General features: G+C 42.1%; 1 protein-coding gene across 8 annotated transcripts in view; it reads right to left on the bottom strand.

Moving 5' to 3' along the window:
* LOC123519365 (probable nuclear hormone receptor HR3) overlaps positions 1-12,500 on the bottom strand; it is a 207,093-nt gene that overhangs the window by 33,678 nt on the left and 160,915 nt on the right. For all 8 annotated transcript variants that reach the window (XM_045280642.1, XM_045280640.1, XM_045280641.1 and 5 more), the window contains one exon: positions 8,278-8,505. In XM_045280642.1, the coding sequence (XP_045136577.1) occupies positions 8,278-8,505 (228 nt within the window). The remainder of the gene's footprint in view (positions 1-8,277; positions 8,506-12,500) is intronic.

Genomic DNA, 12,500 nt, shown 5'->3' with positions numbered 1-12,500 from the left:
TAAAAAAACAGTCACTCAAGTGCAAACACACTTACAAACCCTCAAAAACACTCAAACACACTCAAAACACACCCAAACACACTAGAACAAAAAACACTCACTCTCAAATGCACTCAAACACACTCAGAAATACTCAAACACACTCAAAACGCACCCAAACACACAAAAAAAATACACACTCAAAATCACTCAAACGCACTCTGAAACACTCAAAACGCACCTAAACACCCTAGAAAATAGAAAAAAACGAAATACAAGTCTGCTGCTGCTTGTCCCTCGTTTGTGTTCCTTCGTGTCCCTGTCGTGGCTTTTAACGTGACAGAGGTACACTATGGAAGGATTTAAATGCCTATCACCGCCCTGGGAGTTGGTATGGGCAGGTTAGTGTGGCGTCCATTGGTGATGTAGAGGCCCGCTTCCTCTTAGAATAAACCCCTTTTTCACGAGGAGGAGGAGGAGGAGGAGGAGGAGGAGGAGGAGGAGGAGGAGGAGGAGGAGGAGGAGGGAGGAGGAAGGAAGAGGAGGAGGAGGAGGAAGAGGAAAAGTTTGCTAAATTGGGCATCTTAAGTTCATTTTCAGATTTCTTGTTGCCTCACTTTAAAAGGGCTTCTCTCTCTCTCTCTCTCTCTCTCTCTCTCTCTCTCTCTCTCTCTCTCTCTCTCTCTCTCTCTCTCTCTCTTGTGTTGTCACTCTAGTTTTTCTTTCCATCGTTCATTATCATTATCATTATTATTATTATCATTATTATTATCATTATTATTATTATTATTATTACTATTATTATTACTATCATAATTATTACTATTATTATTATTACTATTATTATTACTATTATTATTACTATCCTTCAATATTGAAATCTGAAACACGGTTGATATTTATGGAAACTAAACAAAAAGAAGAAAATAACTACTTGAAACACTAAAATGGATCTTAAAGGAGGAGGAGGAGGAGGAGAGGAGGAGGAGGAGGAGGAGGAGGAGGAGGAGGAGATGACTAGCTAGCGAGGATAAATAACGCGATAATTCACGGGACAAAGAGGACGAAACGTGAGAGAGAGAGAGAGAGAGAGAGAGAGAGAGAGAGAGAGAGAGAGAGAGAGAGAGAGAGAGATACCTATTAATAATCATCTGTGGTGTTTACATATGAAGAATCCTTGACTAAACACTTCACAAGAGGAAAGAAAACGGAGGTGGTGATTTATTTCAAGGCATTAGTGTGTGAATGATACATAATGATACGTGACTGATACATTATGATACATTATAATACGTTGTGCACTGAAGTGAATCAATATATGTGAAAATAATGGACGATATTGAAAGAAAAGTAAGATGTCACTCATTGAGTAGTAGTAGTAGTAGTAGTAGTAGTAGTAGTAGTAGTAGTAGTAGTAGTAGTAGTAGTAGTAAAAGGAGCAGGAACAACAGTAGAAGTTGCAAAAAACAATAAAAGTAACAAGAGCAACAAAAGAGAAGTAGAAAAAGGGAGTGAAGAGAAGGGAAGAGAGAAGAAAGGGAATATGGGGAAAGGAGGAAGAAGGGAGAGAGGGGAAAAGAGGAAGAAGGGAGTGAGGAGAAGGGAGGAGGGTGAAAGGAGTGAGGGGAAGGGAGGAGGACCATAGGAGGAGTGGATGGAAGGAGTGATCACGTTTTAAGAGCAAGGAAGTGGAAAGGAGAGCAGAGGAGGAGCCGAAGGACACTGACGACGGGACAGGAGACGCTGCAGACACGTGGGACAGGAAAGGTGTGTATGGGGCTTGAGAGAGAGAGAGAGAGAGAGAGAGAGAGAGAGAGAGAGAGAGAGAGAGAGAGAGAGAGAGAGAGAGAGAGAATAAAGTAGTTGTAGGAACAGAAGAGAAACAGAAGCAAAGGAAAGAAGTAGGAAGGAAGGAAACAATTACTTTTTTGCTTTATTATAAAACAGTTTCTTTGGTCCAATTTACAACCATAGATTTAAAAAAACACATACAAAATCGTGTACATTCTCTCTCTCTCTCTCTCTCTCTCTCTCTCTCTCTCTTCATTTATCAAGGTATTATTTCTCTCTCTTTCTTTCTCTCTTTTCATTTATCAAGGTATTTTTTCTCTCACGTGTATAAGATTCGATACCACAAAGATACAATCAAATACTACAAACAAACATTTAATATACATGCTGGACAAGACCACAAGACGGAACTTACTAATAAATTAATAAAAAAACACACTTATAGAAACACACACACACACACACACACACACACACACACACACACACACACACACACACACACACCCATATACACACGCATACGTACACGAGACGGTGGCGGCGAGCGTAAGGCGGCACTGAGAAGGGAGACCAAATCTGTTTAAAAACGTCCACATTCATCCTAAGTGAATTGTGTCACCTGTCTGTCCCCCAAGGTGGTGCGTAATGCAATCTGCATGCGAACACTTCACTGGATGGCACCTCACTTCACTCTCCCATATCACATTACAGTAGAGCCTTTCCCTCTCCCTCTCTCCTCCCTCTCACTCACTCTCACTCGCTCTCTCTCCTGACTTCCTGCTAGTTGTATGTACTTTCTGTATTAATCTTTTCAGTTACATGACACGTTTTCATATCTATTTTGCTTACTATGATCTTAAACACCTTCAGAAATTTATGTGTGGGGGTTGAAATAGTGAAGAGTCTGCCTATTAATCTTCAGACCTCCACACACCCTTCCCAATGTCAATAAAATGGTCTAATTATACACAAATATCAAGGTAAAAATCATGTGTGAGGTTAGAATAGTGAAGACTCTGGCTATTAATCTTCTGACCTCCATAGACCCTTCCCAATGTCAATAAAATCGTCTAATTACACCAAAAACTCAAGATAAAAAATACGTCCCAGTACTGAAGACACGTTTATTCCTATCAGTTGTATATATTTTTACTTTATGGTAAGGTGCTGAGTCTCCATGTTTCTTTCTTTGTGTTCCTTGGTGGTGGTGGTAGTGGTGGTAGTGGTGGTGGTGGTGTGAGAGGAACGAGGAAAGGAGTGAAAGGATGAAGTAAAAAAAAAAATAAATAAAAAAGAGGAAAGCAGCAGCATGTGAGGAGATGGTTTGGTGTGTGAGTGTTGCAGGCTGTTATGAATGAACCGTCTGTTTGCTTCCACTGCCTCTCCTCACTCTCTCTCTCTCTCTCTCTCTCTCTCTCTCTCTCTCTCTCTCTCTCTCTCTCACTTAAAATCACACTTTGCTGAGTCACATCGCCCAAGTATTTGATAACTTTATTCATTACGAGTGTGTTTATTTCACTAGATACATTTCACGATCTTTCATAATAGTGATTCATGCTTCAAGTGCTCCTCCTCTTCCTCCTCCTCCTCCTCCTCCTCCTCCTCCTCCTCCTCCATATTTACCTGCACATTTTCTTCAGTACATTTGGGAGAGGAAATAACAAAGACAATATTTTCACCTGGATAGAAAACGGGGCGGGACTGAAAAGACTCCTGCCATTTTTCGCAGGTTTTCATCCAAAGGGCGAATATGAAAAGCCAAAACGCCCCTTTTAAAAAACTGTGGGAGGTGAAGGATTGCTGTGGCGTGGGAGTGGGCGTGTGGGCGTAGGTAGGGCGTGGGTAGGGCGTGGGTAGAGCGTGGCCAGGCAGAAAATGACAATAATAGATAACATGAATATAGTGGAAAGTTGAATCTGTCGAGACGATGTTGTGTTGTAAATCTCTCTCTCTCTCTCTCTCTCTCTCTCTCTCTCTCTCTCTCTCTCTAACTCAGATTGCAAGCAAGTGCAGCGCGGCGTGACGAGTTTCAAAAGGATTCAGTTACAATACAGTGCTATACTCAATGCAAGCTCAGGTAGAAACGAAATTAAGTACATACACACCAAGCTTCCGACACACACACACACACACACACACACACACACACACACACACACACACACACACACACGCGCGCCAAGGACACTCTCACTTCATCACAGAGAGAGAGAGAGAGAGAGAGAGAGAGAGAGAGAGAGAGAGAGAGAGAGAGAGAGAGAGAGAGAGAATCAAAATATATATCCACAAAAGAGTTCTTGATATCTAAATAATAAAACTAACAATAAAAACAACAACAACAACAACAACAATAAAAACAACAACGAGTCAAAAATAGAAGACAAACGAAACAAAATAGATAAAACAAAGTAAAATAAAAAAGGCAAGAAAAAAAAAAAACGAAATGAAAAAAAAAAAAAAAAACAAGCCTTTTTAATCAACATCCGGAGTTGGATTGAAAAATAAACTTCAGGTGTTAAACGTAACGACACAGGAAAAGGGGTGGTTATGGGGTGATGGGGGTGGTTATGGGGTGAAGGGGGTGATGGGGTGATGGGGGTGATGGGGGGTGATGGGAATGTAATAATAATAAAGAAGAGTGACAGACACTAAGAACGAAGGAAACAGAGAAAAATGGACACAGAAGAGGTGGAAAAAAAAAGGGAAAAAGTGTAGGGAAACATGTGATGGGGAGTTGGGGTATTTTTGTGGTGTTTTGTGGTGTTTTATGGGGAGTTGGGATAGTTTTGTGGTGTTTTGTGGTGTTTTGTGGTGTTTTGTGATGTTTTATGTGGTGTAGAGGGTAGTTTTGTGGTGTTTTGTGGTGTTTTATGGCGTTGTGGTAGTTTTGTGGTGTTTTGTGGTGTTTTATTGGGTCTAGAGGGTAGTTTGTGGTGTTTTGTGGTGTTTTGGGGAGTTGGAGTAGTTTTGTGGTGTTTTGTGGTGTTTTATGGCGTTGTGGTAGTTTGTGGTGTTTTGTGGTGTTTTATTGGGTCTAGAGGTAGTTTGTGGTGCTTTGTGGTGTTTTATGGGTGTAGAGGGTAGTTTTGTGGTGTTTTGTGGTGTTTTATGGGTGTAGAGGGTAGTTTTGTGGTGTTTGTGGTGTTTATGGCGTTGGGGTAGTTTTGTGGTGTTTTATGGCGTTGGGGTAGTTTTGTGGTGATTTGCGGTGTTTTATGGCGTTGGGGTAGTTTTGTGGTGTTTTATGGCGTTTTGTGTGGTGTAGAGGTAGTTTTGTGGTGAAGGGGAGTGATGGGGGTGATAGGGAGTGATGGGAGTGATGGGGGTGATGGGGAGTGATGGGGAGTGTGATGGGGAGTGATGGGGGTGATGGGGAGGGAACTAAGGAGTAATAAGGTTTTTGGAGGAGATAAAGAGAGGTATGAGTCATCTCTCTTCCCCTCACCCTCCCCTCACTTCCCCTCACCTCCTCTTCTTCCCATAATTCCCAGCATCACCTGTGTAACACCTGTTTAACATCGCACCTGTGTTCTCTGTTGCACCTGATCCTCTCCTCCCCCTCCTCCTCCTCCTCCTCCTCCTCTCCTCCTCCTCCTCCTCCTCCTCCTCCTCCTCCTCCTCCTCCTCCCCACTCACCTACCAGCATAACTTCACTTTCACTTTCTCCCCCCTTCTTCCCACCTCTCCCCTCCCCTTCCCCACTCCACCTATCACTAGCGGATGTAAACACAGGGACACACACACACACACACACACACACACACACACACACACACACACACACACACATCCGTTAACATTAGAAGTAGGGACACATATAGTTACATACACACACACAGACACACACAGACACACACACACACACACACACACACACACACACATACACACACACACACACACATCCGCTGATACGTTCGTTTTGAGAGATAATCGAGTACTTTGTTTCTCTCCACTCTCTCTCTCTCTCTCTCTCTTGTTTACAATGTTGAATCTACGTCACTTTTTTTCTATTCCTCTCTTTATTCTCCTTCTTTGCTTCTTCCCCTTTCATTATCTATCACTATTTACTCCCTTTTAACACTCCTTCCCTCTTCTCTTCCTTTCTCTTCTTCCTTTCTTTCTTTTCTTCTCTTTCTATTCTTTTCTCCATTGTTCTCCTTCCTCCCCTTACTATGCCATCTCCCACAAACACCTTTTCCTCTCCCCTCCCTCCTCCTCCTCTCCTTCCCCTCCTTCCCCTCTTTCCCCTCACCCTCTCCACCTTTTTAGAACTCTTCCGGGTGCCAAAATAGTGGAGGCATCCCCTTACTTCCCCTCTCCTCCCCTCAGTCCACCCCCCCATCCACTCCCCTCCCCTTCCCTCAGAAAGTGTCACTCACAACTGACCACCTTAAAGAGAGAGAGAGAGAGAGAGAGAGAGAGAGAGAGAGAGAGAGAGAGAGAGAGAGAGAGAGAGAGAGAGAGAGAGAGAGATTCATCATTCACCATCATCATCATCATCATGAATATTATGAGAGAGTAGAAACCATTTGCTTTTCTCAATTACAAAAATGAAAGAAAAAATAAAAAACCCTCATTTTGATTAATTACTAGTAGAAACTGAAATAGGAGAGGAGAAAATGTGTATGTGTGTGTGTGTGTGTGTGTGTGTGTGTGTGTGTGTGTGTGTATGAGGCAGAGGGTGGTACAGTAGGATGCTGGGCTAGGATGCTACAAGAATAAAAGAAGGATGAGTTTAGGATGAGTCTAGGACGAGAGGCTAACGTGGAGCACTAGAGGATAGGCAGTGAAGTGGCTGAGGTTTACACTAACAACAGTAAGGCTAGACTCCCGCCACTATACAGCACTTTTCAGCACTTTAGACCACTTATGCACACTGCTGCTGAGGACACTTCACTTGTAAGCACCCTCAGGCACTTTTCATGGCCCCTGATGCACTTAAAAGCACTACTAAACACTTAAAATAACCTCTCAAGCCAAACGTTAAGACATTCATCCTGTTTTTTTTTTTTTAAGTAATAGTGGTGGTGGTGGTGGTGGTGGTTAGATAAGATAGTTTGAGGCAATGAGTAAAAAATGCACCTTTATGAATAGAGAGAGAGAGAGAGAGAGAGAGAGAGAGAGAGAGAGAGAGAGAGAGAGAGAGAGTAGTGAAAGTAATAGACATGAAGTGAACGTGTATGTGTGGTGAGGCTCGACAGGAACATGCAGTGAACGAAGCATATATTAATGAAATGACCAAAGATGAAAGTCACAGAGAGAGAGAGAGAGAGAGAGAGAGAGAGAGAGAGAGAGAGAGAGAGAGAGGATGCCAGGGATCTCTGAGAAGGGAGGGAGGGAAGGATGGACATGATGGGGGAGGAAGGAATGCAGAAAAGGACACAGAAAGAAAAGGATGAATAGAGGAGAGAAAAAAATAAGAAATAAAATGAGGAAGAGAGAGAATAACGAGTAAAAATTAAGAAGAGACAAAATTTGAATGAAAAATAAAAAAGAGAGAAAAATAATTAAATAAAATGAAATAGGAAAAAAAATTGTCATGATTATTATTTTCTGCTATTTTTTTTATCATTTTTTCTTCCTCCTTCTTCCTCTTTCTCTTCTTCCTCCTCTATCTTCCTTTCTTCCTCCCTTTCCTAATAATTTCAGCGTTTTCTCATTTTCTTCTCTTCCTTCACACCATTCAGTCCATTCTATCTCTCTCTCTCTCTCTCTCTCTCTCTCTCTCTCTCTCTCTCTCTCTCTCTCTCTTTCCTCTCACCAAATCAAATTGTACGTTTTTTTTCCTCCTTTCCTCTTTTTCCTTTCCTCCATCCCCACATCACCCTCTGTTTCCTCTTTCCTCCCTTCTTTCTTTCTCTCCTGCAGTGTCTTCAATTATCTCCTCTCTCCATTCTTCCCTCCTTCATTCAATTCTTTTCCTCCTGTCCTTCTCTAGATTACGAAGAATTGCTGGTCACTCCTCCCTCCTCCTCCTCTTCCTCCTCTTCCTCCTCTTCTTCTACCTTTCTACACCCTCATTTCTTTCCTGTATCTCTTGCAAGGCCACGTTTCCTCCCGACCTTCCCTCACCTCTGTCTAGTGTTCGATTCTTTGCCACAAGTCTCATAGTAGGTTTCTTGTCCCCCACTTCCCTTTGTCTTATGATTCCTTTTACGTCCTTTCTCAGAAATCATTATAAGGAGGAAGAGGAGGAGGAGGAGGAGGAGGAATTTATATACACGTGCACGCACACTCACCATTAACCCCTTCAGTACTGAGACGTATTTTTATCATGATTTTAGGACGTGATTTAACGATTTGATGTGCATTAGGAAGAGTCTAAGGAGGTCAAAAACATGAATGACCAGAGTCTCCACCATTCTAACCCAGCACACAAGTTTCTGAAGCTGCATGAAATCACCAAATAGTAAACGGAATAAGAAAAAAAAAAAAACACGTCTTGGTACTGAAGAGCTTAAGACGAAGAAAACGAGGGAACACAACCAAGGGAACACTCACCATCTCTGGACATCCCGAGAGCGAGGCACTTCTGAAGACGACAGTACTGGCAGCGGTTACGATTCACTCTATCCACGACACAATTCTTCTGGCGCGGGCACTGGTAGTTCACCACGGACGATTGCGAGCGCCGGAAGAAGCCCTTGCATCCCTCGCAGGTAATGACTCCATAATGAACACCTGAGGACTTGTCGCCACACACCTTGCACGGGATGATCTCAATTTGGGCTGCGGAGGAAAGGTGGGAAAGGTGCGAATTAATTAAAGGTGTAGTTAGTTTAATATTGGAAAGATGCTTAATTGAGAGGTAAGGAAAGATAAGGATAGGTTGAAATAGCGAAGGAAAGGTGTAAGCAGTTTATATTTGGAAAGGTAATCAATTGACAGGTAATGAAAGGTAAGGAAAGGTTGAAATAGGGAAGAAAGGTACTCACTAATTAAAAAGGTAAGCTGCAGTTAGCTTAATATTGGAAAGACGCTTAATTGAGAGGTAATGAAAGGTAAGGAAAGATTGAAGTAAGGAATGATAAGGTGTAACAAGTTTATAATTGGAAAGATGCTTCATTCAGAGGTAAGAAAGGTAAACGAAGGTTGAGATAGGGTAACAAAAGTAGACACTAATTAAAGCTAAGGTGTAATGTGTTTAATACTGGAGAGATGCTTAATTGACAGGTGAGGACAGTTAAAGAAAGGATGAAACACCTGAGGCAAGGTGAGAAAGGAACACATTAATTAAAGCATCATATATACTATCCGTTAAATGATGAAAAATATGAAGGTCTGGTTATTTGAAAGGTAAGGAAAGGTAAGGAAAGGTTGAAATAACAGAGGAAAGATAGAAAAGGTACACATTAATTAAGTGTTACCTGTTAAATGCTGAAATATATGAAGGAGTGGTTAATTGAAAGTTATAGATAGGTAAAGGAAAGGTAAATATAAAGGGAAGGAAAAAGATGGGAAAGATGGACATTAATTAAAGATAGGTAAAATCTTATCAGTTAAATGTTGGTATGTTATGATAGTTAATTAAAAGGTAAGGAAAGATAAAGACAGGTAAAGAAAAAGTTGAAATAAGAGAAAGGTGGATAGGAAAGGTGTGGATTAATTAAAGATAGTAAAATTTTGTCTATTAAATGCTGCAAAGAAATGATGTTTGATTGGAAGGCAAGGAACGATAAAGATAGACAAAAGAAAAGATTGAAACAGGAGAAAGGTGGATAGAAAAGGTGTGCTTAAATTAAACAGACTTCAATGCTGCAAAGATACGAGGGAATGCTTAATTGAAAGGTAAGGAAAGATAAATTTACTGAGTTATTTAAGTAAGACAGATACGTTTCTTAGTTTATTTTTTGTCTCTTTTTTCTCTTTCTTTCTCTTTCTTTTTATAGACCACATGAAGGCTGGCGGGCGTGTGGCTAAAGATAAAAGGGGTGAATGCCCATACAAACAAAAACACACACACACACACACACACACACACTCTCTCTCTCTCTCTCTCTCTCTCTCTCTCTCTCTCTCTCTCACGCACACACTCATAACGCCAATCAATAAGAAGTATTCCTAGTATTGCTCACTTTCACGCTATTACTAACACTCTTGTGCTTTCTTTGTTCAGCGCACCAACACTCTTAGGATCCAACACCATTCCACATATTGCGCAGATCCCTCCACACATATCCACACCTGAAAGTAGCCGATCCAAGACTAATTTAACAGCTATCTCAAAATGATTGGATATTTACTCCTATATCTAATTCCCTCGTTTTTTTAACCTCTTCTGTACTGGGACACATTTCTATCTTGATTGTGTACGATTAGACTATTTCATTGACATTAAGAAGAGTCTATGGAGGTCAGAAGATTAATAACCACAGTCTTTACTATTTTAACCCTCGATATAAGTTTCTGAAGCTGTATAAAATCGTCACTTATTCAGCATGGTACTAAAGGGGTTAAGACATTTTTACCTTGAGATTTGTGTACAATTAGACCGTTTTATTGACATTAAGAAGAGTCTATGGAGGTCAGAAGATTAATAGCCACAGTCTTTACTATTTTAACCCCTCATGTAAGTTTCTGAAGCTGTATAAAATCGCCAAATAGTAACCAGAATGGATATAAAAACGCGTCATGCTACTGAAGGTGTTAATGAGGGTCTTTAGAAGGATCTGAAGCCAAAGGACCTCAGATTGGATTAAGTTAAGTGGAGATGATACATAAACAAGAGGTTTTGATACTTTCCTTGTGGGTTTTATGATTCTAAAGGCGGTGGAGTGACAGGAAGGTACACATGTGGTAATAAATGTCACTACTATGGACACAGGTTAATGTAGAGGTGATTCTAATACACACACACACACACACACACACACACACACACACACACACACACACACACACACCTCAGGACATTGTGAAGAAATGGGTACGTGATGTGATGTGCGTGACTGACTGATTGACTAACTGACTGACTGACTGACTAGCTAACTCACTCACTTACTCACTCACTCAATAACTCACTAAATAACTAATTGACTAACTAAATGACTGACTGACTGACTGACTGACTGACTGACTGACTGACTGACTCTCTCTCTCTCTCTCTCTCTCTCTCTCTGAATCAATGTTTTTTTTCATCTTTTTTTTCATGGATCGATTAGGTAAATATTGCAACACGCCTGACATGCGTATATTGGACAGAGGCAAAAAAAAAAAAGAAGAAAAATGCAATCTCTTATTTACTCACAATTTCATCTTTTTTACATCAATAGATAACCTACTTATGGGCCAATGGCATTTTGTTATCCTGCTGCACACACACGCACGCACACACACACACACACACACACACACACACACACACACACACACACGAGGTAAAGCTCAGGTATGTATGCTTTGTGTGTGTGTGTGTGTGTGTGTGTGTGTGTCATCACGTGGCGCAGCGTGACATAACAAAACATATCCACACAGCACCTCACAATCCCTTAATTCATTCTCTCTCTCTCTCTCTCTCTCTCTCTCTCTCTCTCTTTCTTCCTAAAATCTGCAACTCCGACACTAAATCGAGACATGGGTGGCGGGGAGGCGGCATAGGAACGGGGGGCTGGTAGCGGCAGGGAAGAGGGGGCGGCGGCGGAGGAACGGGGGGCGTCTATTTTGGCTAAGGATAAGGAAGTGAGCTGTGTGAGTCACCCAGGATAAGCCGGGGTGACCTCACACACTACCCCAGCCAATGACAACCCTGCAAATGACATCACACCTGCAGGAACCAATGGAAGAGGAGGGTTTCAACACGTCAGAGCCCCGCCGCCACTACGTCACCGCCACGCCAGCCAACCACCGGGAATCTCATGCAAGCAGCGGGGCCATTGAACTCCTCGAGGGCGTTCACTCCACCGGGGAAGTAACTGGGAACCTACTCACCCTGGGGTTTCTTTGGGGTATTTACTCTACATTTACTTTAGTTGGGGATTGAAAGTGCTATTCTCTCTCTTAAACAGAAAATAGTAGTCTCGGAACATAGGTAAATATCTCCCTACATTTCTCGTCCTCCTCCTCCCTCTCCGTCAGCATGCGTGGTGTGGCTGACGTCATGGAGTGAGGCGGGGGAGTGAAAGGGGAGGGGGAAGGTGCGGAAGAGCCAAAGGGAGGGTGTGTGTGGGGGGGAGTGGAGCGACATGTCGATAGGAGGAGAGTGCAACGACCCCACCACCAGGCCACCACCACCACAACACTGCCGCCCCCACCAACACCGCCGCCGCCGCTGCTACTACTACCACCACCATCACCACCGCTACTCCTTCCCTCCCTATCCGTATGCCGTCTTTAATTCTTTGCTATTCCTAACTTCATGATTCTTCTTCCTTCTTCTACTTCCTCCTTCGCATAGTAACATCTCTCCTTCTCTCTATCTCTCCTTCCTTCCTTCCTAGTTATCTCTCCTTCCTTGACTCTCTTTCACCTTCCTTCACCTTGACTTCCACCGCGGCTCACTCGCAACGAAGGAGGAAGGGAAGGAAGAAAGAATGTGTGAAGGAAGTTTAGGTAAGAAAGAATAGTAGAAGGATGACAGGGATTAAAAGAATGAAGGAAGAAAAGAAGGAAATAAAGGAAAACAATAAAGCTAAGGAATAAAGTGCAGAGATAATGAAGGAATGAAGGAAATAAAAGAAAAACAATAAAATAAAACTGAGACAAGTGAAGGAAAGGAAGGAAAAATG

The sequence above is a fragment of the Portunus trituberculatus genome, chromosome 45, assembly GCF_017591435.1.
Source record: "Portunus trituberculatus isolate SZX2019 chromosome 45, ASM1759143v1, whole genome shotgun sequence".
In the NCBI taxonomy this organism is placed as follows: domain Eukaryota; kingdom Metazoa; phylum Arthropoda; class Malacostraca; order Decapoda; family Portunidae; genus Portunus; species Portunus trituberculatus.
Note: the sequence above shows the minus strand (reverse complement) of the source record. Positions and strands in the feature narration are given on the sequence as shown.